Source organism: Hesperophylax consimilis, chromosome 13, assembly GCF_061612785.1.
Source record: "Hesperophylax consimilis isolate HC1 chromosome 13, BYU_Hcon_1.0, whole genome shotgun sequence".
Lineage (NCBI taxonomy): Eukaryota > Metazoa > Arthropoda > Insecta > Trichoptera > Limnephilidae > Hesperophylax > Hesperophylax consimilis.
Window position 1 is genome coordinate 23,774,845 of NC_142848.1, and position 27,812 is coordinate 23,802,656.

Below are 27,812 nucleotides of genomic sequence, written 5' to 3' on the forward strand. Positions count from 1 at the left end.
AAAATTATGTAAACAAAAAAAATGATTCTAGCTGTTTTTCTACTCTAAGAATTTTCTTCTGTTTTCGCGAAATTAACACAATCTTGGAAACGAACATTAACCCGCATCCCGACATCCGACGGATATATATTCACACTGTCGATGAAAATGCGAATTTTATCAACTTTTAGTGTCAGTCACGTACACACCCTCGGAACTATTCCCATTTCTCTGAAGTCGGGTGACATTACAGCAGAAATAAATAAATGTTCATCGAGGCAACTTCATATTAGTAATTACTTCTTCAACTCGACTAATACGAGTAGATAGAAATCACCATTAATAAAAAATAATATTACCCATGTATTTTTTAAGAGCTTAAAAAAGCTTTGAAGGAAGCATGTTTTATTTCGGTAGAAATTGGAATGCTGTGTCATATCATCTGCCTTAAAGTTCCAACGAAAATTTTCCCATTACTGTGAAAGAAATATAAAACTCAGTAATTTATTATTTTTAAGTAAACCTAATGGATAATAAAGAGCAAGATTTAAACAACTAAATAATTTATTATATATTTATTTACAAAAAAATAGTTGACACTTATCTTATACAATAATATTATATACACAGCAATCTTATATAAAAATAAGTCTATAGTAAAATTAAATTTAAAACATAATTTTAAATGATTTTAAAACTTTACAATATATATACCAAGGTGAATATTCTTCGAGGCGCGTCTAGAAAGAGTCAAGATTGTTTCATGGTTAGGATGTTAACTCCACAACATTTATTTTTCAACATCATTTGCGCCGTCTTGAAATTTTCCCCACTAACCGCCGATTCTTGATCCGTCTCAGTTTTTGATAAAATTGTGATCAGCCGCCATGCATTATGCTCGAAAGTTGATAAAAAAATGTTTAAGCGCTGAAACGGACCGAGGAGCATTTAACGGAGTGTTCAAACGTAATTTTTTTGTCAGATGTGAAGGAGGTTGAAATAAACCAACCTAAGAACGGTAGAAGTGCTTTTATATCGTTAGTGTGAGTGCGCTAGCAAAATTAACCAGGGTCCTAATTCATAACGGTCGTGGGTAGAATCAAAACGAATGTAGTTTTATCGATGGCAAATTTTTTTTTTCCGACATGGATGTGAATCCGGACAGAGGCCACCTGCAACAACATTATAACTATTGAAAAATCGGTTCGGTGAATCCCAAATCATAATTAGATTTAAATATCATTTGATGCAATTTAACCCCTTGGGAACTTTTGTGCATTATAGTACACGTTACATCGATGGCAGTGGAGTTTTTGAAATTGACCGAGATGGAATCGAAAAATACGTTTTATCTTATTTCGTGTTACCGTGAGATTTATTATATAAGCAGTGTTATAAAGTGGCAAAACCTCGCTGTGTATTTGCATTTAAAAGTTTACAATAGAAACTTCCAAATAGTAATTGTAATATATTCAAAAAAAGTCATCGACCGCCATTGCTTACATAAGTTTTTTCAAGTTTCAAGTTTGTAGAGTTTTTAATAATGATCTTTATGTGAAATGATAAATAGCGAAGCGACAATAATATCTTTTATAATATGTACGTTTGTGTGATTTTTTTTTAATTTTGCATAATGTTACAGTTTACAGGGAAATAAAAAAATTGGTTAGCGACAAAACAATTGTAAAAAAAATAATGTTTTTTTTTTTTTTTTTCACATACAACATAAAAATGTTGCACTCCCATGAGTTATCAAACTCATTAAGGGTTCGCCAATTGGTAGTTAAAATTAGTTAAAAATAATTTAAATCATATTTTAAATATTACTTAATGAAGGTTTGTAATATTAAAATCTAGTTTACTGCTTTTAAAAAAACAGTATTTGTTTTGGGAGACGTGCAATTGGACAATTAATGTTGACCGGGATTATTTCTAAATAAATCGTGAATCTGACAGTTCATTTAAACATTTCCGATTAAAGTGGGGGTACACCAAGGATCTGTCCTCAGCCCATTGCTATTCATAATGGTCATGAATTACCTAACGAGTCAAGAAATGAACAGTATTCTCAAGACTATGCTTTTTGCAGATGATGTAGTACTGATAGAAGAAAATCATTGTGATCTACAAAATAGCCTGGAAAGGTGGATAAAGATCCTGGAGGATAATGGACTAAAAATTAGCAGGAAAAAGACGGAATATTTGTATTTACCATTTGAAGACCCAAATGCTGTAACTCCTTCGATGCAATTGGATGGAGTAACATTAGCCAACTGTGACTCATTTAAGTATCTGGGCTCACTCATCCACAGAGACGGAGGATGTGCAGCGGATGTCAACCATAGGATAGGAGTGGGATGGATGAAATTTAGATCCGTAACAGGAATTTTGTGCGACACGAAAATGCCAATAAAAATTAAAGGAAAGACATACCAGACTATTGTTAGACCCGCGATAATGTATGGCTCCGAATGCTGGACTATGTACAACAATGTACAACAATGTATTATAAGTTTGTAGAAATATATTATAAGTTTGTACAGAGCCCTTGAGGTGTTTTTGCACAAAAACGGCGCTATACAAGTCATCCAAGTATTATTATTATTATTATTAACTCCTACTCTAGGCAACTCTAATCAGCAGAAATGCGAATGCTTAGATGGACGGCAGGAGTATCATTAAAATATAAAATTAAAAGCTCACGCATTCGTGGTAGCCTGGGTGTCACTGACATAAACAGTAAACTAGAGGAACGACAGTTAAGATGGTATGGGCACATAAGACGGAGACCACCAGACCACACTGTGAAGTGTCTATAGAGCTTCAAAGTCAGTCATCCAGAGGTAGACCAAAGAACTCCTGGATGACCCAATGCTCCAAAATCCTACAAAGAAACGGCCTAGATGAAAGCGACACTCAGAACCGAAGAAGCTATAACCTGAGAACGAGAAGAGCCGACCCCAACAGCCTACCTAGGCAATGAGTTGGGATAGTGCTAGGAAGAAGAAGAGACAGTTCATTTAAAGTAACTTGACGACAAAATCTCAAAATACCCCAGGGGTTAAAGGATTCTAGATTCTCACGGCCAAGAGGTAGCAAGGTTATTTCTGACTTTTGAGGTATTGACCAATAGCGTTGCAATGTTCATTGTCAGGGTGGAAACTGTCAGGCTGTAGGCTGAAGAGAACTTCGGTTCAAGAAGGAGAATGTTCAACATACTATGTTGAACTTTGTCCTTCTTCTTGAAATAAACTTCTCTTCAGCCTATAGCCTGACAGTTTCCACTCTGACAATGAACACTGAAACGCTGGACGAAACATTGGCTCAAGAAGACTTAACCAACCCAAAAGTTACACCACAAATAATATCGTCAGATAAGAACGAAGATTTTGTAAATACGACTTTTTATGTTAAATTTAATGTCAGTCTATTTGTATTGGCAAAGATTTTCAAATACCATCAGATGTGTGGTAAATGATATAAGCTGTTAGTTCCCTCCCCTCTAGGTCCAGGTGGGTGGTGTCTTAGCCATTGTACCGGATCGGGTGAACTCACCTGAGTCTTTTAGGGCATTTTTTGCGAAAAAGGAATAAGTTCTCGTCATTTCCGATAGAAAATTATGTAGACGGTTTTCAGAAGCGTGTAGTATAAGCGGGAATCTGGGAAATCTACATCACACAGTCATAGGGATCGCAAAAAAATGTACAATAATTTGACAATTAAAAGGTTAAAATAACTTTCGGAGATAGGTCTACGCTCTTACGCCTTGCGACCGATTTTTCTTCTCCGACTTCTGACTCGATTTACATTTTCTAAAACGAATGTTCAAATCAAAAAACTGATACCTCAAAGCAATGGTAGCAGAAGTCGGGGACGCCCGAGGAAGATATGGCACGACCAAGTGAATCAGATACTTGAGTCCGGCCATGTCAAGAGTCAGAACAATAGAAGAGTATGTATGAGACGATGTATGAATGTGAATGAGGCAAGGAGTGTGTGCCAAGACCGAGTTGTTTGGCGGTCCGTCCTCTCTGCCTACCCCTGCGGGGAAACGGCGTGATGGTTAGTTAGTAAGTTAGTTAGTTAGTTAGTTAGATACCTCAAAATCCTATACATACGTGATGTATTTCACCAGTTTCTCGTTTATACCATTTTTGACGGCCTCCGTGGTCGAGTGGTAAAGCTCTAGACTAGCAAACCGAAGGTCGCGGGTATAAATCCCGGCGTGCGCAAGTAAATTTTATTTGATTAATTTGTGCTATTTCACAAAATAATATATAAAATACTTTCCATGAAACGAAAATTTTCCAATACTCTTCCTAAACCAAAAATGTTTTTGTCTGTTGGCACATATATACCTAGTGAATACTGAATAGGTATACGTATATATGAACAGCAAAGAAACTGTTATCATCATATTTTATTCCAACCGTACTCCAAATGATCCGTAGGTACTGAGCTTAAATTAATTTCATTGAATATACATTTTTAATTGAAGTGTCATGGCAGATTTTCCCGATACTGCCGTTATAGAGCTCTCCGTCACAATTAACATTAAAACTACACGATTTGGTCCAAAGAATAAATAAGTTATCTACGCATAATTATTAAGTTTCTTATTTCTAGTCTTTTAATTTACTTCTGACAACTTCTCCCAAGGCTCTTGCCCCCCTCCCGTTTGTGTTTTCATAGTAAGGCAGGCTCTCCATTCTTCTCAACCAGGCAGTTAGCTTAGGAAATCTGAAAGAAAACCAAAATAACGTTTATTAATATCAATTTCCGATGAAATAAATTCATTTTAATACAAGTCTTTCATTTCCAATGAAAGATTTGTATTAAAATTAAAAGAAAATGGCATAAACCACATAACCCTTAAATGAATAGAAAGCTACTTAACAGAAAGAGATCAAATTGAAAAACTAAACCTAACATTTAGTACATCACTAACAAGTAAATTTGACATTCCTCAAGGCACGGTTCTCGGTCAATTATTATTTAAAATATATATAAATGGTATTTTCCAAGAGATAATTAAAGGGAATTAATTTCTTACGCAGATGACACTGTATTATTACTAAAAGGTCAAACATAGGAAATAGTTAACAAACTTGCAAATGAAGATATTAAAATCATGGTTTGATAATAAACCTGGTCACACTTAATGCAAAAAACAACATATGTCTTATTCTTCTTAAAGAAAAAACCTAATTAGAAAGTTAGTATTATAATCCACGACGAAAAATGTGATAGTGTAAACTGTAAACAACACGATCCTATTAGTACTGTAATAAACTCTTCTTCTGAAGTTAAAATATCTCGGTGTGATCATTGATCAAAACCTGAAGTGGAACAGCCACATTACAGAGCTAGTAAAGAGAATAAGGAAATGTAAATATATATACTTGTTAGGTTAAGAAATATTTTAAACGTGAAAACAATCAAAAATGTCTACTATGCTCTTGTCTACTCTTTGTTTATCTACGGAATCATAGGCTGGGGAGGATCCTATAAAAACAATCTTAACTCTGTAAAAGTTTCACAAAGAATCATCATAAAAGTAATACTAAAAAAATTCTACCTTCTCAACAGAATCACTATTTAAATTGTTTCCAGGACCAAATGTCAATGACATAATAAGCAAGCTTTCATCATAAAAATGTGCAAAGAAAAAATTGACAAAGAATACTAAGAATTTTACAAAACTAATGAGAAATGCAAATCAACTTATTGCATTTAATTTTAAAACAATACAAATGCAAAACCATTTTATTTACCAAGCCATAAAAAACTAAAATAATCTCCCTTCTGAACTGCGCTGTATTGTCAACCAATAGGCCACTTGCATCATATTTTTTATTTTTTTTTTCCGGTTAAGGAAAATATTCTAAGACATTCTGTATTATTATTATTTTTTTAATCGTATTTTTGAAACCCTGGGGATTTTTTGAAAATTTCAATCCGAAAAATCAGACCTTTTTTTATAAACCGGAAAGACGGGACATAATTTTATAGGTGAGAAAAAACAATGATTACATAGCCGAAAATCATTTTTAAAAAAAGAACGTTTTCCACACGAATGACACAGCAGAATAACGAGGAATACCAAAAATATTACATCTCATAAATATTTTTTTCCTTGATCCATCTTATTGATCATAAATCATTATAATGTACAACTTCTATAGTCTATATTAATAAATCCAATGTAATATACTTGTACTTGTAAATTATAATAATAATAAGAATATTATAAAATTTGATTTTGATAAAATCAGCACCATAACCATTATACCTCTAAAACACGTACCGACATCTAAATTGTACGGGGTTCTCTTCACATCTGTCAAAAATTCAAACCAAATGAAAAGTTCGCAAAGAACAAACAATAAATCTAGTGAACGAATTCAAAAATTCGCCTGAAATCAAAGTGATGCCATATAAAAAAATTAAATCAGTGTGGAATTTTACAAAATTAATAGGAACATTTTCAGTAGACGGGACATTTTCATGTAGTGACGACACGAGCCCAAATAATGGATTTATTTATTTAAAAATAAAAATAAATGTACATTTCTACAAAATTTTACTAACATTTTCGTAATCTTAGTAAAAAGATCTATCCACACGATTTTTTCCAAGTCGTTATGAAATCCATGCAAGTGGCCTATTAAAACAAAAAATGAAATTAAAAAAAAATCAAAAAACTTAAATTAAATATTAAATTGAAAAATCTATATTCTATACAAAAATAATATTATAACAAAAAATCTATATAAGAATCGTGGCTCCCTTATCAGACACAAGAACTTCATTTTTTCTGATAATGTATACATAACCAATGATGATCTAAAATTTAAAATCTATATTCCTTATATTACAATAAAAAAATACTTTTTCTTCATTTGTTTATTTGAGAATAAGCTGGTTTTAAGGTACTCTCACACGTGCTCATAAATAAGCATGCTTGTTAGCATGCTCTTTAACAGTGTATATTTGCTCCTAAATGGTACGCTTATTTTAAGCATACTCATGAGAATATGCGTGATCAAAGCAAACAATTGAACATATATACTATTTAAAAGTAGGCTCTCGGTTAAAGCTGAAGCTTTGCAAAAATAGCAGTAATTAAAACAGTGTCTGCTAAAGTAGCATGCTTGCAACGCATTATTTAAGAAACTTTTGACAAAAGAAAATTTTAAAAGGGTTGATTTGGGTCAAAGATGTCAACGGTTATATAGTTGTTACAACGAGTCAGTTCTATCAGCACACAAATCTACAACACAATCTTATTTCTTGAGACGCAATTACTTAAGAAATTTTCAATGACTTAAAAACCGCCGAGAACTGAGAACGGATCGAGATCAGCAAGCTCATAAGCAACCCCATTCAGACATATTTAGACCACACACGCGAATCCTGTAGCATGCTCGTATAAGCATGTTCAATACTAGCAATGTCACTGACGCATATGCCAAGTGGCAATTGCTCAGTAGTTGCATGCTTTCGTGCTACTAATGAGCATGCCTTCGATGAGCACGCTTCAGATTAGTAATTTTTTTTTTCTCATTAAAGTTTATGTTCAATTTCTTGTTTTGTTCTAGAAGTGGCGGCTCGAGTTTTGGGTGTGCTGAGTGTTAATATTGAGAAATGTGAAGTTACTGATATTGTGCTGGCAGAAACTCATTACAGAAAATTCATTATTTTACGTAAAGATTTTCAGTATTTTAAGTTAGGTGGTGTGGTTGATTGCTGAATTTCTTTTTTAAATCGGCTGCAATAACATTAATATGGGCAAAGCTATTTTTCAATTCTAGCACACTTATTGCATGTCACTGTATACTGGTAACCTCAATTTCAACAGGAACGACGGCCCTGACAGCATGGTTTGGCCGTACACCTTTACAAAAGAATCCAGGGTGAACTCACTTGGCTTCCTCGATCAACAGCATCACTTATTGCATGTCACTGTATACTGGTAACCTTAATTTCAACAGAAGCGACGGCCCTGACAGCATGGTTTGGCCGTACACCTTTACAAAAGAATCCAGGGTGAACTCACTTGGCTTCCTCGATCAACAGCATCACTTATTGCATGTCACTGTATACTGGTAACCTTAATTTCAACAGAAGCGACGGCCCTGACAGCATGGTTTGGCCGTACACCTTTACAAAAGAATCCAGGGTGAACTCACTTGGCTTCCTCGATCAACAGCATCACTTATTGCATGTCACTGTATACTGGTAACCTTAATTTCAACAGGAGCTACGGCCCTGACAGCATGGTTTGGCCGTACACCGTTACAAAAGAATCCAGGGTGAACTCACTTGGCTTCCTCGATCAACAGCATCTCGTACATGGTGCTGATGGTGGCCACTAGCGAGAGGTCCGCTATAGTCATCCTATTGCCAGCGACCCAGTCGTGGTGCTCCAGGTATACCTCCACAACGGACATAGCGTGGTTGATCTCCTCTCGCGTCTTGGGAGAGTATGAGGTGGTCTGTTGGAGCCACAGTGGCATCTAGAATTAAATAAAAAAAATATTACTATTAGTAATCAATAAACGGCTTGACACCCTCGAAATGCGAAAATTTTCAGAATCCCATGGAAAGTCTAGCATCACTTGGCCTTTTTGAGACAGGTCTCAGTGGTTTAGTGGTTAAAGGCATTGTCCCAGACAAAGAATGAGATCCTGGGTTCGATTCCCAGTTGCGAGCGATCCTTTTTTAATATTCTATGTTTTGTTCTGTTTAAAGTTCCGTTTAGACTCATAGATATTACCTTCTTCTTCAGTATTGGAATATTTTATATAAGGGTTATAACCTTCAAATTTTATTGTTTGGTTATAACCTTCAAAAGTAATTTTATAGAAGGGTTATAACGTCTAAAAGTAATTTTGTGAGGGGTTATAATCTTAAAAAGTTACTTTATTTAAGGGTTATAACTTTCAACAGTTATTTTATACTAGGGATTGAAAAGATATTCCAAAAAAATGATCAGTTAATTTGTGTTGTTTCACAGTTAATTAGTTAAAAATATATATTGCATAGTTTATTTGAACCTAATCTTGAATTTAGAAAATTGGAACCGAAATATTGTGACTTCACATGATTGCCTAACTGTATACACCAATGAAAAACTCTGAAAGTCTATCAGACTACAGTCACTAGACGAAAACAAAACGATTAGTCGAGGCCGATCGAAAAAAAAACACTTACAGTTTTCCATCAAAAGGAATCTATTTTCCAAGCTTTTTTCTCAACTTTTTTTGGTAAAGCCTTTCAAATGATACCCATAATTCAAGTAATTTATTACTTAAATTCAATGAAATTGTAATGAAGTATTTTCAAGAAATTAAGCGTTTAAAATGAACGTAAAGAAAGTAATACAAGGTTAAGTAGTCTGAATTTTTTGCTACTTACAATATTTATTAGAGAATTTTTTTCATTCATTCAAATATCTTACATCTGTATAATTAAATGTATTTGATTTCTATACTTTGCTGTTCAAAGCTCAAGTACGTTGAATAATTTAATTTTGGGAGCCATCTCGGTACTGGAGCCTGAAAATACTTGGTAAATCTGCTTGATTCTGTGCAAAAGTGGGTGGTTCGTTTCATAGACAGTCTGTTGTTAACAGACCGATTGCCGTCTCTAATGCATAGACGCAATGTGGCAGCTGTGTCTGTTCTCGAGATATTTCAATTTAGCCCAATCAAAGGAGCTAGCAGCAACAATACCCCGTTCACAGGTGAAAGAGCTATCCGTTTTTCCTCTTTCGTAGCATAAACCGAGCCTTTTCAAGACCTATATTAATAGATCCCTTCTTACAACTCTTACCTTAACCCACCCCGCAACGCTGCCCCACCGGGTAGTGATATAGTACCCCTATCTTTTGTACTGGGGCGCTTAATGGGGCGCGGAAATTAATTTCTTTCAGAGCATTTTTTATCTTTGGGGATGCTGTGTGCCGCGCTTATTTAAAGAAAGGAAGGAGAGGAAGATCTGTGAAGGAAAAATGTATGAGGGGTGGGTAAGAATCTAGGGATCAGTATTGTATTCAGGAGTGACGGATGAATGATTATTCCCTCCCGCTGCGGCGCAAGGCGGTGGGTCAAGAAAGACCAGTTAGAAAGATCAAAGGGTCTCCCCAAACCAGCCTATCCCGATCTGGTACCACGGAACTGGTGGGCAGGCAAATCCTGAACACACCTTACCCGATGAAGGATCGTAGTGAACCACTTGGGGTGACATTATGGCACAGATGTTGGTTTTCCAGTAAATGGTTCTCGGGGCGGCGGTACCCAAACCCGCCTCCCAAATTGAAAATAATTGCTCTGTTAAAATTTAGGTTATATGTCTACGTTGCGTCTCCTAGTTATCTAACGATCCAAACATCACAAAATATGTTATGATGCTGCCAGAAAGAGTTATGACAATGCTTTGAATAATATTTGAAATGTTTGAGTCATGTTTGTTTCTTTTTATTAAAATGTTACAAATTGAAAACCTTCAATTAACGACTTTGATTTAATTGGGCACGTGCACTGAAGGATTAAATTTTATTTTGGTAGCATTTCCAAATAAAAATAAATTAGCGCAATTTGAGACAAACGGCCTCCCGTGGTTGCGTGCTTACAATCTTAGTTAATTTCATAATTTTAATTATTTTTCTAGTGTTTCAGTCTTATGTAACGAAGTTCAAAATAATAAACTAAAGATTATATAAAATTTATGGATGAGGATGATTTGGAAATCAATTTTTAACTAGAATTAAAATTATGTTATGAAATTTAAATACGATGACAACTAAACAGCATATAATATAGAATATGTTGACAATGTTGTTCAAGCTTAAAAATAACATAGGGATAATTATCTGCAAACTAATATTATGTACCATGAAAGTGTCCATAGTAATTATTCTACGAGAAGTTGTCGAGATTTTAGGCTTTCCAAACCAAATCAAACTAAAGTGCACACAAAACAGCGTGTTTTATAAAGGACGAAAACTTTATAATAACTTACCTAAAACCTTAAAAGACCACGAAGAAAAATGAGGTAATCCGGCTAAAATGGAATTACAGACCATTTCCTGGTAAAATTTTAGTAAATTCGTTTGTCTTGAAAATATATAATGACGAAATGTGAAAATGTAAATTTTTTTATGAATACGTGATTCGACATCGTGAGAAAACATTGGTATTTTGCTAAAAGTTCCTATCAATCATTCGTTAAGGGCTTAAAGTTTTTTTTCCGTGAAAAATGATTTGCATACATATATAGTTTACTCACTTTTATGGCAATTTAAATGTGTTTTATTTTCTATTGTAGAAGGACTGCTTTAATTTGCTTTACAAATATTTTCCTTGACAATATTTTATACCACTGGTATCACTTCTAGAGCAGTAGCTGCTAACCCTGAATGGGATAATTCATTCTGTATCTGGCAGCCTGACCCCTAGATTGACTACTCCCCACCGTCGTTACACCGCGAGTTCCGTGTGAATCCTCTGTAAAAATTATTCTTGCAATAAATTGATCGTTAGTAAATTCGAGAGTTTTAATCAACATCTCCACAGCAACAAATGAACACCGATTCACAGATTAGGAAGTTCTGTAAATCGCGAGGTTAAATTCCAACCTCTCTGATAACAATAAATCTTCCTATAGTATGTTATATATTTTTCATACTAGATGAGTGAAAAAAATCTTGAATACATTCAAATAAAGATTAAAAATGAACAAACAAAGCAAACGTATGTTTTTAAATAATTTGGTCGCTAGGATCCGAGGAAGACATGACACGATCAATTGAAGCAAATACTTAAGTCGGGCCATGTCAATAGTCTGAATAACAGAAAAGTATGTATGATACAATGTACATGAGTGCGTGCCAAAACTGAGTTGTTTGTCTGTCCGTTCTCTCTGCTTACCCCTGCGGAGACACGGCGTCATGGTTAGTTAGTGTGGAGGACTGGTTCCTGTTTGTAGTACCTTATGGTAGAGATATTATTGGCTGATCTTGAGTAATATTCAGGGTGGTAGATTTAATAATAGTTTCAGGTAAAAAGACAATAAGAAAGCAGGCATACCCTTTTATACGTCGCGTCGGCGTAAAAATCCTATCTCTTTCATACACGAATGTCTCTTTCATATATTTATACATACGTTCATTACATCTAGTTAGTGTGGAGAGTCGCATAAGGCCTACCTGTAAGTCGCGAGTCACAGATTTAAAACCCCTGCTTTGTGCTCTACATTTGGCATACCTGACCATAAGGCCACCTCCGTAAGTAAAAAAAATATAATATAATACATTAAATAGATTTATTTTCAAACAATTTGTTGCCACGTGCTGTCTCAAAATGCGTAATAATTTCTCTTACATTTTCGCTGAAATACTTTATTTTTTTTTAAATTAGATTCTGTTCCGAGAACAAGTACAAAGCATATTAGCATTATCTAAAAGATCGATGGTTCAAATACTATTTTTAGTCTAAGAAATGTTTTCTTTGTCCGAAAAAGGCAACGATTTCCATAGAAAAAATATTATGGCTTTATAAGATAAATTCAAACATAACAATAAATATAGTTCTCAGAAAATTTATTTAATCGTGGTTTTTAAAACGGTCGACCGATAAAACCAATTAAAATGTCAATCCATAGATAGATCCGCCGGTGTTGAACATCAAAAAACGATTTCATAGTTATTTCGTGTCAATATCGGTTTGGCTATCGACAGCGCCACCATGCTCGGAAAATATTATCGATTTGACCGTGCTAAACACCCTGACATCCAATCCCGATCAGAACGCATGTGACATCCCTAGGTTAGTCTCTAGCTCTGTTCGAGTTCAAAAGACAAAGAGAGAATCAGGACAAAACTTACCACGGCTCTTTTGAAGATAACAAACAGTTCTGTGTCAAAAAACATCCTTTGATCCACCAAGGCTCTGAAACGAGGGTCCTTGGGTAGGAAGGAATCGTCCTTTCCGTAGACTGTGACTAGATAGGCGGCTATGGCATGGCTGCAAGGCAATATTTTACAAACACATTTAGAGATATCGAAAAAATGTTTTTATACTCGGCCGAATATTAGAAGTTTTCTGAGCTTGAAATTCTACGAAAAATCTTTGATGAAATTATTAGATAAAGCTTGTTTTATAAATTACAATTTACATCAACATTAAAAGAAAAAGTAAAGTAGGTAGGTAAGTTAAGTAGGTACAAGGAGAAAGCTACCTGATAAAAATATTGATAATTTACTAAGAATAATTTTTATTCTTGTTAAAAATGGTATAGGTATCCTGATAAACTTTAAGTAAAATAGAAATGTCAGAACACGTGTCCATAAAAAATATTTCAGACATTTGTGAATTTCGGCACGCAATATTATTAAGACAAATGCAGGTATATGAACACGTGTTCCGATATTATTATTACTATTTTTTTCTCAAAAATCGACATGAAAAGTAAATTACAGGTTACAATATAGGTGTTGAGGGACGCACTTGACTTACTTTAACCAGTGATTCCTGGCATTATTTGGATTAAGAGATATAGATGAAATTTTGTTCTCCGGTGTGTACCAAGACCGAGTTATTTGGCGGTCTGTCCTCTCTGCCTACCCCGTGATATTTCATTAGTCAGTTAGTTATTGTAATATTTACCTGTCGCATAATAAGAAATCCCCATCTTCTAATAATGGCACGGTATGTTGGGGGTTTTTCTGAAACGAAAAAATGTTCATTCATAAAATTTCTGGACACATGATAAAATTTTTGAAGCACATCGGATCATTACATACGAAATTTCGTCTGATCGTAGAAGATGTTGTATGCTGCATATAATGGACATACATATTTTCCAGAGATTTTGCTAATAAAGAAATTTCGATTTTATAAAACATTAAGTTTCTTTAAGCTTCCCAGAACATAGAATAAATACATTTTTTGGCCACTTCTTTATTGCGCTACAGTTATGGAAAAAAACAAACAATTTTGAAAATATATAATTTCAGATTTTCGGAAGATAAGGCTTGAGTTTGGTTATACGGTTCCAGTTGTAAAAAAGTTTACTTCTGGAATAATCGAAACTATATGATACCCCCGCGCCTCCTCGGGAACCATTCATTGGATAACCAACATCTTTGCCATGGGTCACCTTAAGTGGTTTGATACGTTTGGCGTTTGGCAGGGGTGCTCGGGTTCATGGGGTGAGGTTTGTCCGGGTCTTGGCGACAGAGGTGTCTGCCCACCAACTGCGTGGCAGGCCGGATCGGAACAGACTGGTTGAGAGAGACCTTTTGACCTCTCTAGTGGGACTCTCAGAACATCACCTTGCACCGCAGTGGGAGGGATGGATTCATACATCAGTCACTTCTAAACTAACTGAACTCCAGGTTCCTACCCTCTCATTGCACCTCTTTCCCTCCCAAAACATCTTCTCTTAAAAAGATACTCAACACAGTATCCCCAAAGATGACATATGTCTTGTATGGAGGTACAACAGTCTCACTGGCTCCAGACGGTTGGGTGTAGTTGGGACATTGTGCGGTTTCACATGAAAAAAAAAAAAAATCTATCCATTTGCATCCCGCCTTATTGTGTTCTTCCGATCCTGCTCCAATCCTTTTCCACGCAGTAAGTCCACTTCTTCCTCAATCCGCCTCTGGATCGCTTCCACTGGGAATGAAGTTACTTCTGGAATTAACCATTTGTTTGTTACCTTGACGAATTCCGGTTTGAGGTGGTCCTTTTCCAGGAAGTTGAGGTTGACGTATTCCAGTTCTAGTCCGATAGCCTGTGCAGCCAGCATGCAGCCCCGGGAAGGGGGGCTCATCTCGGCCATGTACAGCTTCGGCGCCATCTCTCAATCTTCTGGAACAACAGAGAATTCTTTTTTTTCAAAAAGTGTTTTTTCTACTACTTATATATTAATTCCATTTTATAAGGGCTGGCATATAGAAGCTGTAATATTTAATCAAGAATATAATGTCAACAAATTCTCAATGAAAATCTCAATTATTTATATAGTCCAGCCGACGGCGGTAGTAACTACGCGAGACCGCTGGTAAACTCGTGATAACTCGCTCAGTTTGGATACTTCTGGTAGTTATTATGGCGCTGGAATTATGCCTAAGTGATTGTCTAGACCTTTCTAGCGAATGCGCGAAATGTACCTAGCCAAACTCGCAACGTATTGACGTAGGTAGTTCGCTCAGCGGCAAGTACTCGTAGGCCGTAGGTATGAACGTAGAAACGCCAACTGCTTCGCATTGCGTCTGAAGTGTTCTAGATAAACCTCGTAGCATCGCTACATATGAAAGATACAAGCAGGACACATAAAATAAAAAGGTAACGGTTGCTACTGGGACTCAAAACCAGATCCTCTAGTCTTACCCACATATCCAGGAGTTTTTAAACCGGACATATAGAAAAAGTAGAAAAATATTGTGCAGTCGAAATCAAAAATAAGGGTATGAATCTATGGTGTATCATACGTGTCCAGAACTATACCAGCATTTCAATGACATTCATATTTACTTAAAAATTGAAAGAACACTATATTATAAACAAGCAGTTCGGCAGCGCAATATCAAATTTCGTTTTAGGTAGGTATTTCCTTTTCGAAATTTTAATTATTATACTTTTAGAAAAAAAAAATTTATTCAGTTGGTAGGTATCTTGTTTTTCTCACTGAACGTGTTTATTTATCACAGACGACTGTGACAACAAAGCATTAATGTACGAATTAACATTTTTTGTCTCTCATCTCGTGACATAATAAATATATATATTGTAACCAGGGCCGAATTAATCAATTGGAAAGATTTGGCCCGAAATGAACATAAAATAAACAACAAAAAAGTTCTGTCTTGAGCATAAATATGAATCTCTGCCCCACCAATGACATTATAAAAATACAAGACACGATATATTCATACTAATCGAACAGCAAAAAACCTAAATGAAAGGAATATGAATTTCCGCCCGCCAATGACACTGTAGAAATACTAGGCATATTATTTTAATACTAATCGAACAAAAATGAGGACCGCTTCTGAAAATTTCATTCAAAGAAACTAACTGAATTAACGGAATATGAATCTCAGCCCGCCAATAACACTGTAGAAATATAAGACACGTTATTTTCATACTAATCGACCAAAAAATATAGCACCGCTTCTGAAAATAATAGCCATTCAAAGAAGAATAAAACAGACATATGAACCACCAGTCAAAGTATTTCCACTGGACTAGGTTCAGTGAAACCGTATGCTTTGTCTCAGAAACGTATATTAATTCGCCCCAATAACGTTTACGAGATCGTTGTGTTAGGCCAACGTGGACTAGACCAACGTGGACTAGGACAACTTGGACTAGACCAACGTGGACTAGGCCAACGTGGACTAGGCCAACGTGGACTAGGCCAACGTGGACTAGGCTAACGTGGACTAGGCCAACGTGGACTAGGCCAACGTGGACTAGGCTAACGTGGACTAGGCCAACGTGGACTAGGCCAACGTGGACTAGGCCAACGTGGACTAGGCCAACGTGGACTAGGCCAACGTGGACTAGGCCAACGTGGACTAGGCCAACGTGGACTAGGCCAACGTGGACTAGGCCAACGTGGACTAGGCCAACGTGGACTAGGCCAACGTGGACTAGGCCAACGTGGACTAGGCCAACGTGGACTAGGCCAACGTGGACTAGGCCAACGTGGACTAGGCCCATACTAGCGCCATGTTACGTCGAATTTAATCAATGCCTTTTTCTTCAACTCTTTTGCCTTTGAAAATACCACCGCTCTTTGAATAATCCTCATCTATTTGTCGCCCATTTGTTGCCCAAGACATTCGGAAGCGTGAGTTTTTAGCCTATCAAACAGGGCTATCCAATGTGGGAGAAAATCAGAAGAGCGGTGGTAATTTCAGAGGTAAAAGCGTAGAAGAAGGGATTGATCAAATTTGATAAGCTATCAAAACACACGCTACCAAATGTCGCAAAAAAAAACAAACAAAAATCTAAATACATCAATCCGGTTAACCTCCAAGCTCCAAAATGGATGAGTATTTTCCAAATACAAGTAAAATTCATGAAATCAAAAAAACAATTTGAATTTTATAATTACGATCACATCGAGATTAAGAAGTTCCCCTCTAAAAGAAATATATTTATGAATGCATTTTTCAACTCTCACGAGACATATTATACAGAATTTTGCTCTATTATATTTTTAAGAATTTTTATTGAATTGAATACATTGCCCTAGAAAATCGATTTATTTTTCCTCGTAATCGAAAAGTTATTTTAAGTTTAAACGTAACGTTCGTTATAATCTACACGTTCATATATGGCGCTGATTTAATTATTTTATTAAAATACACTTTTTGCAAGTTATGCTTTAACAGAATAATTATTTACTTGCGGCCGTACATATGCATTATAAATGTGAATAATTAGTTTTTTCCGTAAAAAAAGATAATTCTTTCAAGAAAGGCAAACAAATACAATATTGTAAAGGTGAAACAATCTAATATTGTATTTTTATTCCTTTCTTACGTTACGTTTACCTAACCTTAAGATTCAGAAGATAAACGAAACATTGACACTGGCCATTTTAGAAGCAGGCATAGGATTAGCTTAAAAAATCCCCCGTATGGTGCAGCTCTTTTCATTATTTAAAATTTCAATTTTTTTTAATTTTTAACAGCCCACAATCATAACCATTATTAAAAAGCAGTGGCGTAATTCAACAGGTACTGTAACTACATACTTTATATTGTATGCCAAGTCAATCAAAAATTCCTCATTGGTGTGAAAGTTCTAACGTCTATTGGCTTTTTGGGTTCACATTCTGTGGTGCCGGCCCTGATTTTGGTGTACCCTTCATAACGCGCGTTATCACAAGATCATGGTTACTGGCATACATTCTACCGCACTGTGTGTAGGTACGAAGTCGACAATAACATTCATAAAATTTATGATTAGACTTGTTGTCAACTGACGTGATGAAATTTTATGTGGTGACGATTTACTAACATTGTCAAAGAATGTGTGATTTTATGAGTCTTATTCTGGACATCGTGGGATAAAAAATATAATAAATTGTTTAAGGTTGGGTTGCTTCAAGCTACATCAAATTTGATGAAAAAAATGATCTTGTTAAAAGGTGACAGCATGCCAATTTCCTGATAAAATATTTATTAGTCATTCAGAATATATCGAGAATATGTGTCTTTTTCCTAATAAATATGATATCATTATTTGTACGAACACGTTTTTCGCCGTCCTCATAAAACATTCGGTTTTAACTGATACTTTGTTATGAACTCTGTCGATTCATTCGCTATATGCCTACAGTCCCGTTTTTACGGGAAAACGGATAATTTGGCAAATTGTCTCCATGTGCCATGTTAATTTTACACTAAACGCTGATTTACCGTCCGTTGCGCGATAAACGGGTGAGTCAAGTGAACCGTTCGAATACAATAAAATTAACCGAGATATCTCACTAGGAACGCCTGTGTTAAGAACAGGCGTAACTTATAACATAAGGAGTTGACAAAATAAATAAAAATAAGGCAATATTACATTTAAAATAAAGACAAGCAGCATCTTATCATAGAAAAACATGCTTATAAATAGGTTTTAATAAAATCGTTGACGTTTGACCTGTCTTGGCTGATGGTCCAACACTTGATGTCTGATTTATATTTGAAATAATTTGTGAACTGTCTAATGGCATGTGGAAGCGCATTGTATAGCTTTATTGCAAAGCATCTAAATTTTAATCAAAAGCTGTTTCAGCGAAAGGAAAAGAAAGAGATTATGCCCTTTGTTTCGAGTATCACGAGCAGTTAGGATAATGTCAAATACATTTCTGTGTTGAAATAGAAATGCTTGGATGTTTTTGGCATAAAGTTGCCAATTCAATTCTTCGGCTGGTTACATTGATGGCTAAGTCTCCCATCACGATACCAGCAACATTTTCCGCTCACTGTGGTGGTAGAAGATTTAAAAAATATTGGCAGGTTATTCGTAACCCAGGAATGTTTGAATTCGTAAAAAAATAAATTTAAAAAATCTAACGAGGGTGCAAACATCCCAACCTTGGAATGTTTATAATCAGTTTAGAAATTTCAAAACTCAAAAAACTGGCTTTATTAAATAATCTTAAGGGTGGTGTGATGTCTTTACGAATGTGAATGAGTGCAAGCGAGATGGAATGCTTGCAAGATCTTATAAAAGGCGATGCACGTTAGTTGTGTGCCTCTTTTGTTACAAGCAGCTCCCCAATAAATATCAGTACAAGATCACGTATCATTATTGTGTACGACCTTCACCCGATCCAATAATACTCAGCCTCTACATCACATTGGCACGAGCTACACCTGGCATACATTACAGGTGGTGACACTGCGATATACGCATAAAACCGTTTTTATAACACCATATCGCTCCCCATACAGACCTGTCACACCTGACAGATGATTTGTTATAAGTGTGGGCGTGGTGAAGATGATATGCCGTGATCTGCTAGCCAGGCGATATTTGAAATTGATGCAACCCAGAGCGTTGTCACCTGTCAAGGTCCCGTACAAATAAGTGATATTCCGCGGCAGTTCCCCAATTGATCTAACCCCCTCTCCTGCCGTAGGGAGAGGATAGCGTTGTGTGACACCTCAACATATAATCTTTATAGTCCACGCCCAAATAATCATTGATGCGAATAATGTAATGTGTCTTAGGCTTTAAAATTATGGCATGTCACTGATTTGTGTTGTTTGCGGGTGGCATCCAAAAATAGACAAAATCATAGAAAATTGATTAAACGTCATGATAATAAAATATTTATCAAACCGTTTGTTTGTTGTTTACTGGAGTGGTATTTTAACGAGCGCTATCCGCACGCGAAGAGTTGAGAATAAGCCCGCATCGCTATCAGCAGTAATATTGCAAGTCACGGTGACTCGCTGACTGGGGTATCCAGTACATTATTTATTACATTGGAGTTATTTTTTATTATTTTCTCAGCTGACGTTGACGGCTGTAGTGTTTACAATACTAGTGATGGTCTTTGATCACGCTGTAACAGGCAGTACGTAAAGGTGAACCGCCAGCGACTAATTTCACGTTATATATTTTTAAAAATCCGTGTATTTTAAATACATCTTTCCTAATTTCAATTTTTTTTCTGGAATGAATTAATCGATGAATGCATGTAAATCTTGGAAGCGGAAATTAACCCACTTCCCGATATCCGATGAAGTCGAAACTCGGTATACGTCACACGCATTTCTCTGAAATCGGATGATATTACAGCAATTAATATACAATATAAATATCGGTATAATAATATGATAACACACACCACACACGGACAAAGACACTTTCAATACTACGCAACCAAACTTTTTAACAGTATGCTCATTACTTTGAAACAATTAATGACTACAAATACATCTACAAACTTTCTCAAAAAACATATCGTAGCCTGGATAAAAAATCAAGATATTCACTTTATTCAAAAGATTATAATTCCAAACCAAACATAACCAAAATATAATATGTACAATTAAATATTATACACGCTCTTTAAGAATTATCCAAAAATACACACACTCACATATAAATGTGTGTTTTCATGTTTCAATGAAAAATGTCTGTGAAAAAAAAGAAAAATTAACTTTCTACTACAACACATAAATACCTGTCACACTTAATCACAAACACGTTAACACCTCAGCACAGGTTCTCCTAGTGAGGTGTTCACGTAACATACAATATCACCCACGCACAGTTTTACCTATATCAACCTATGTTCTTTATTTTTTATACCTTTTTTCTGTACTTTTTTCTCTGTACTACAATATAAACCACTGTAATCATTTGTAAAATGTGTATTCAAGAATAGACATAAATAAATAAATAAGTCGGTCCCACCCGTTCGGCATTTGGCGAAGTTGGTATAGTTATAGACTCCTGGGTAGGAAGGGTCAATACTCAGTCAAACAAAAAAAGTTTTAAAAGCCATTCCAAAATAAGCGTATTATAGTAAAAATCTTGGTTTTTACGAGTCGATTTTTAAAATTTATTTATTCATTGCTTCTCACGGAATAATTTTACACATAATCATCAATATTATTATTTTTTTACTGATATACTAATGTTTATAAGACAAGGTTGTATGCATAGCATAAATGATAACAAATACTTATAAGCAATAATTAGTCGTCAGAGCACCCGACCGGACATCAGAAGGTACGGATTCAATTCCCGTTGGCTATTGAGATATTTTCAATTTGTATTGATATTTCAGGCGACCAATTATTGCTTATAATTATTTGTCATAATTATCAAACTTATCAGGAATAAGCCTGATAATTTCCATATAGATAATTATAATGAAAAACAAATTGGTTTTATTGTTTTAGTTGTGACTCAGTCTATTTGTGCAGATAGATAAACAATAGCACAATTTGCTTTAACTTCCAAGACGGCGCGTTTACAAGTGACATATATATTATATAGGTATTTAAAAACACACGCGTATTTGAATGCAAAGTTGTGTCAAAATTTCAAAGCAATCTGTGAAGAACTTTTGGAGACGGGTTTTTTCTGAGAATTTTAACAATTCACCAAATTTCAAAGTTGATTTTCAAGTTCTGTAAAGGTTTTATTCAAGTTCTGTTATCATTTCATTTTTGTTAAACAACTGGCCAATTATGATATAATAACAGAACATGAATAAAACCTTCACAGAACTCTAAAATCAACTTTGAAATTCGATGAATTGTTAAAATTTTTTGAAACAACCCATCCTTGACATTTTGAACAAACGAACATTAACATTTTTATTTATATATAAATGCCATTATTGATTTCCGAGAAAATTACGAATATTACTTATGGTATACCCATTACATTTTCCTACTTAATTTGGCTAAAGGTCGTTAAAGTAATGTGTTTTCAAATGAATATGACTCAACGTTTTATTTTTCTGTGCATCATTATTATACTAACTTGTATTTTTGTGTTATATTATAATTGAACTCAGCTTAAACGTATCCAAGAGTAGCGAGCAGATTATAATTTTTTTGTTCAAATATCAAACAAGCTTTCGGATTTTTTGGTTTACTTATTATTATCATTGAGTGAGTAATTTTCATCTAGAAGATGTTTGGAAAATTACGATTTATAATTTTTTTAAATTTAATAATCATTATGATTTTAATAATTACTTTTTTTAACCAGCGTTTTTTGAATCTAGTAATAATGGACCTGCTAGTTTATCCGACATATACAGCGTGGTGACCGGATAAATCATCAAAATGATAATTCATCACATCTTTAAAAAGTTATATAAAGTCATGGAAAGTAATGAAACAAAAACTTTATAAACTGGGTTAAGTAGGTTAAGTTAGGTTAGTTTAGGTTAGGTTTAAATTTTTTTCATCGTTTCTAATGACTTTATATCACTTTTAAAGGTGTGTTGAATTGTCAATGAGTTGATTTATCATGGAACCATAAATCAAATTATAAAAGAGACATAAACATTATTCACAAACCATCAGAGAAATATTCTTTTATGGACCTCTTGTATTTGATAAGTTCGCAACTGAAAATATTATTGAATAACCAACACCTCTGCCGAAGGTTGCCCCAAGTCATACATAACAATTTTGTAGTTATGTATGGTCCACCCCAAGTAGTTCCCTACGTTTGGTGACGCAGGGGTGCCCGGGTTGCGTGGCGAGTCAGGTCGGGAGAGGTTGGTTTGCTGAGACCCTTTAACCTCTCTAACTGGCATCTCGACCCATCACCCTGCGTCGCAGTGGGAGGGATATATTTATATTTCCATCACTCATGGACACGCTGATCCTTATATTCCTACCCAAACCTCATACCTTTTACCTTCCATGAACATCCTCTCATTTTCTTAAAACAGACCCTATACACAGCATCCTCAAAGACGACATAGTCCCTGAGTCCCTTAGAAATTATTTTCCTCAGGTCCTCCTGTGTGGGGTGGGGTTAATGCAAAAAAATTATTTCGTTTTTTGTGAAATATTTTTTTACAAATACGTAGTTGTGTAATTCTTGGTTATAAATTATACACAATGTTTTAACTACTTACGTAATTTTTAAAAAATATATCAATGTAGGAAAACATATCCTTTATAATTTTTTGATCAGCCTTCGGAACATTGCCATAAATAAATTTACTGAGCTATTGTATTTGCGAGTATTGTTGCCTTATAGGAGTATTGTGTTATACCTCTAAAATTTTGCGAAAATTGTCAGCTATGTATCTATATTATAATACTAATATGGAATATTGTCAATTTGACAGTCGAAAAATGGGTATTTCCTAGTTGGTCAGTTAAAGTATATATATTTTGTGAATATTCTATCTTAACCCCTCAGGTTAATCTGTTCAGTTTTTACAACAAACGGGTGAGTCAATTTGTTCGCTTTTTGTAACTGCTCATGTGGTCTCATAATAACCTTACCGTTATAGTTAAAAATATGAAAAAAAACAGAATAATTCAAATGTACACCACAATGAAACCAATGTTTCCAACCGCTATTTGAGAAAAAATTATTAAACTTTGCAAATTTTTTACCAATCATTTTTATATGAAACGCTAAAAAAATGAAGTTGCAGTAATATTTATGATACAATTTTCTAATAAAACATGTCATTTTTTTGTTATTGATAATTTTAATTCAGTGTCTAGTCGATAAAACAACGTAAAAATGTGAGCTACGATTAAAAAATTGTACGTTTGATTAAAAAAAAATTACATTTAAAATATTATATCTTTATTTCTGTAATATTCTTTAGATAACATTAATTTAATGTGAAAGTGCATTTTACCACCTCTTAAAATAAGTTTTTAGTTTTCTGATACGTTCGGAAATATTCCATTTGATTGGATTTTATTGACAAGCTGATATTCACACGACTTTCTTCTCTGATGTATCTTCAAGAAATATAACGGTACATATATTTCCAAAGGCATAATAAAAAAAATCACCGAACCCCTTTACATGGTTAGAACCTTCGATCTCCGAATTCTTAGTAGATCTGAACCTCTCCAACACAAAGGTCGATATACACGGTGTCCGGAAACTCGTAGTACAAGCGGGAAACTGGAGAATCTACACCACATGGGGAACCCAAATAAACATAAAGTTTTTTGATTTGAGCATTTTCACAAAAAAAAAAAAAAAAACCAAAAAAAAATATTTTTCGGCTATTTTAGGGTTAAAGTTTTTTCTGGTGTTTAGGGTTGAACAACAGATGTTTTAACCCTGCAGAGCAGAAATATTTTATGATTACACCGGATTAAATGAAGGGTTATTTCAAAATAATGCTTCAAATCCGAGTTTCTTCATTTGTTTTACTTTCAAATAGTTTTAATTAGTTGGGTACTTTGATCTTCAGTAATAATTTATAAGAATTTGATTAAAAAAAAAATTTTAAAAAATTAAAAAAATCAACTTCTAACTCGATTTACTCGATAACGAAAGCTCAAATCAAAAAAAAATATACTACAAAATCGACTCCAAATGTGATGTAGATTCACCAGTTTCCCGCTTGTACTACGAGTTTCCGGACACCCTGTATATTTAAAATTATTAAAAAACTAGCTGACATGTATTAGGCGTTGCTGAGGGTTAACCCTAGGAGATAGACATATACCATTGCATACTTTAATGTAGGCCTTTTTAAGATATACAATTTCTTAGTACATTATTTTGATGTATCTCAAAAGGTTTAGCCAGTGTTAGCAATGTAAACGACCGAAAATATTTTTGTCTTTATTACAAAACTTCAACTTTTCTCTAATTTTTATAAATATAATATGCGTGAATTATATATATAAACCTTCCGGAAGAAATTCTCTAAATGATAGTGAAAATCCTACCAAATCCGTTTCGTAGTTTATAAGAACTAAGCGCACAAACAGACATACGCGGATAGCGACATTGTTTGATACTATTTAAAGATTACTTGAGGCGATGCAATACGTAGTAATACAAAATCATGTGTTTTTGGTTTGAAAATTTTGTCGCCTAGAAATGTTTCAGATGCTTTAATTAAATACTGCGAGTAGAATACATCCTGGCCTTTGAAATAATCGAGTATTTTTTAGATAAGTCTTTTTATAAGCCCAGAAAAAAATAATGTATAAGGCATATGAAAACTGCTTTAAAATTCAAAATCTCCTACTTACGAATCCATTTTCAGTTATGGTTTTATTGTATAATATGGCGATTTAAGTTATTTATAAAATGATCGAAAAACATTTAAATATTTGTTCCTGAACATCCACAAAATAAAATAAAAAGCACATTTTGGCTATGTTTTTTTCTTGCATAAATCAAAACAGATGGATAGTATTAAGCGGGAATTTAAGCCTTATATCTACGTAAGGTGTGTTATTGATAGCGGCTGGATTCAAAATCTTACACGACGTAGTGCATCGCCTTAAGAAAAAAACGCATTATTATTTTTTTTCTGAAAGGTCGCATCTGCCGATGTTGTATGATTAATATATTTGTTTTATCTATGTAGACAATACACATAATATCTTTAAGATTCTAGATTATGATTTGAAAGTCAACAATTATGAATAATCAATTAATTTATCACTGAAAGAGAAGATAATACTAATAAGTCTAAACGAAACATGGAACAGAACAAGACACAGACAATAAAAAGATAACGGTCACAACTAGGAATCGAACCAAAGATCTCTTGCTAATCTGGGACAGGCGTCTTAACCACTCGACCATTGGGACCTATTTATTAAACGTTATATTTGTCGATTTCACATTTAAAATTACCTTTTCATTATTTGATTTTATTTTTTGTGTCTTGTCCTTTTTTATTAGTATTATTTTCTTTTTTAATGATATATTACATTGATGGATAAAACATTCACAATAAGTTATAAAAAAAGTTGTTCCTGAAGAATTAATTAATTTCTTAACAAATATTAAAATATTTATAACTACTTGATCAATAATTTTATGATACGATTTTTTCTCTTCTAATTCAATTCTAGGATACATTATGATTAATCAATAGGTATTTGATTTCACTCTAATCTACAAGTAAATTCAATGAAGGTAGGCATATACAATTCTAAATTGCCTAGTTACAAAGTACAGTACAAAGTACAAGAATGCCTCGTAACGTGCCTTATAAATGTCAGGTGTATGTTTTATAAACCGATAAAAATATGTTTTGAAGTTGATGTTTATTTATGCAATGATTATATTTTCGTAACAGCTAAATACGTATGTACTTGTTGGATTTTGAAATGAGAATGTGGCTAGTTCCTACCGTAATACTATTTATCCAGTTTCTACCTTTCCTAGGCATTACTGCTTAGTTTGAAACTGTTTAAAAATGGAACAAGTTCGAGTGCTTTTGTTTTGAACAAGAAGTGGCAGATTGTTCTTATTCGTTTTTTAAAAGAAAATATAAATATTTTATCCACTGTGTTTGGGAACTATTTGATTAGTGTTGTTTTCTTTCAAACAAATAAACAAACAATACAAGAAAGTGATTGTTTTTTGTGTGCTCGAATGCTTTACCCTTACTGATGTTACTTTGGAAATAGGCTGCAAGGTAAGTGTTATTCTTTTTCCTTCCTTAGTTGTTTTATTTAATAAGTTGAATGTAACAATGCATAAACGTCAATAATATCCGAGGTTATCTCTAATAGTATAAAATAAAATCACTATCCACGTCTGTCTGTTTCTGCGCTCAGTTCTTTTAAACTACGCAACAGATTTTGATAGGAAATCACTATCATTTAGAGAATTTCTTCCGGAAGGTTTATATATATATAATACATGCTGATGATCAGTGGCGGCCGGTGGTCAAAATATGTGGGGGTTCACCGGATTACTACATTAAGTCATAAAATAAATTAAATAAAGGTAGATACCTATTTATAAAGTAGTTCTATTCTCTGCTCCTTTTGTTTAGCGAAGACCTCTATCAATGCTTAACACTGATAGTGCGTTCAGTCTGTCCTGGCTCAACGTGTTTAAAAAAGATTTTATTCTTTTTAACGTTGAGAAACATCTTTAGCTTTCATCTGAGGTCATTCCAAACGTCATGAATGGCGCACAAATTTTTTAGTAATTTCACAGTCTCGCGAAAGCCTTCTAATAAACAAGTAGTATAAAAAAGTTGTAAAATTGATAAAGCGCCGTTAGCTTTTGTCGCGAGCGTAAATTGCACAGAGTTCATTTTTTACTGAACTTTATTTAGGAAGTCATACGTTTTAAGCGTCACATTGTAATCATGTTCTGGGAAATTTGACCTTTATCGATTTTTATTAAATAGCTCATTATGGTGTTTAACTTAGGCACGGTAGCCTGAATCCAATTGCATTCTGATGTCAACTTTTCCTAAAACCTTTAAGCTCAAAACTTTTTGTAAGTGTAAATGACAAGAATTATGTTTGTTGATTTTTTCAGAAAGGTGAGTTACATCAGTAACACTGCTGATTGTCCAAACTGAATCAATATCGTAAATTAAACACGTAAAACAAAATAAACTATTCAATTGATCACATGCACAGAGCTACGAACCTTTGTTATACATTGTTTTGTTAAATGATCGAGTAAACTTCTTCGATTCAGATTTGCACTCTTGTTTTATTATCAGTTCAGGTTTAGGTGGACCGGCATTTTTTAATATCACTTTGTTTTCAAAACTCGACCTATTGTTTTTAATATATTTCACATTCAAACTCATTCTTAATTTATACGTTGAACAATCACAAAAATAATCATAAA

At 34.2% G+C, this 27,812-nt stretch overlaps 1 protein-coding gene across 3 annotated transcripts in view; it reads right to left on the bottom strand.

Moving 5' to 3' along the window:
• Positions 1 to 577: 577 nt before the first annotated feature.
• The window catches only part of LOC149418629 (glutathione S-transferase 1-like), a 38,981-nt gene continuing 11,746 nt past the window's right edge, over positions 578 to 27,812 (bottom strand). Inside the window, exons 2-7 of one of the 3 annotated variants that reach the window (XR_016303007.1) lie at positions 14,707 to 14,858; positions 13,650 to 13,708; positions 12,869 to 13,007; positions 8,305 to 8,498; positions 4,079 to 4,719; positions 578 to 3,824 (exon numbers count right to left, since the gene is read on the bottom strand). Coding sequence is in view for 2 of the 3 variants with exons in the window: in XM_089638892.1 (XP_089495018.1) it covers positions 1,096 to 1,151; positions 4,619 to 4,719; positions 8,305 to 8,498; positions 12,869 to 13,007; positions 13,650 to 13,708; positions 14,707 to 14,847 (690 nt within the window). In the remaining variant the exon portion in view is untranslated. The remainder of the gene's footprint in view (positions 3,825 to 4,078; positions 4,720 to 8,304; positions 8,499 to 12,868; positions 13,008 to 13,649; positions 13,709 to 14,706; positions 14,859 to 27,812) is intronic. The other 2 variants (XM_089638892.1, XM_089638893.1) reach the window with 2 other exon arrangements.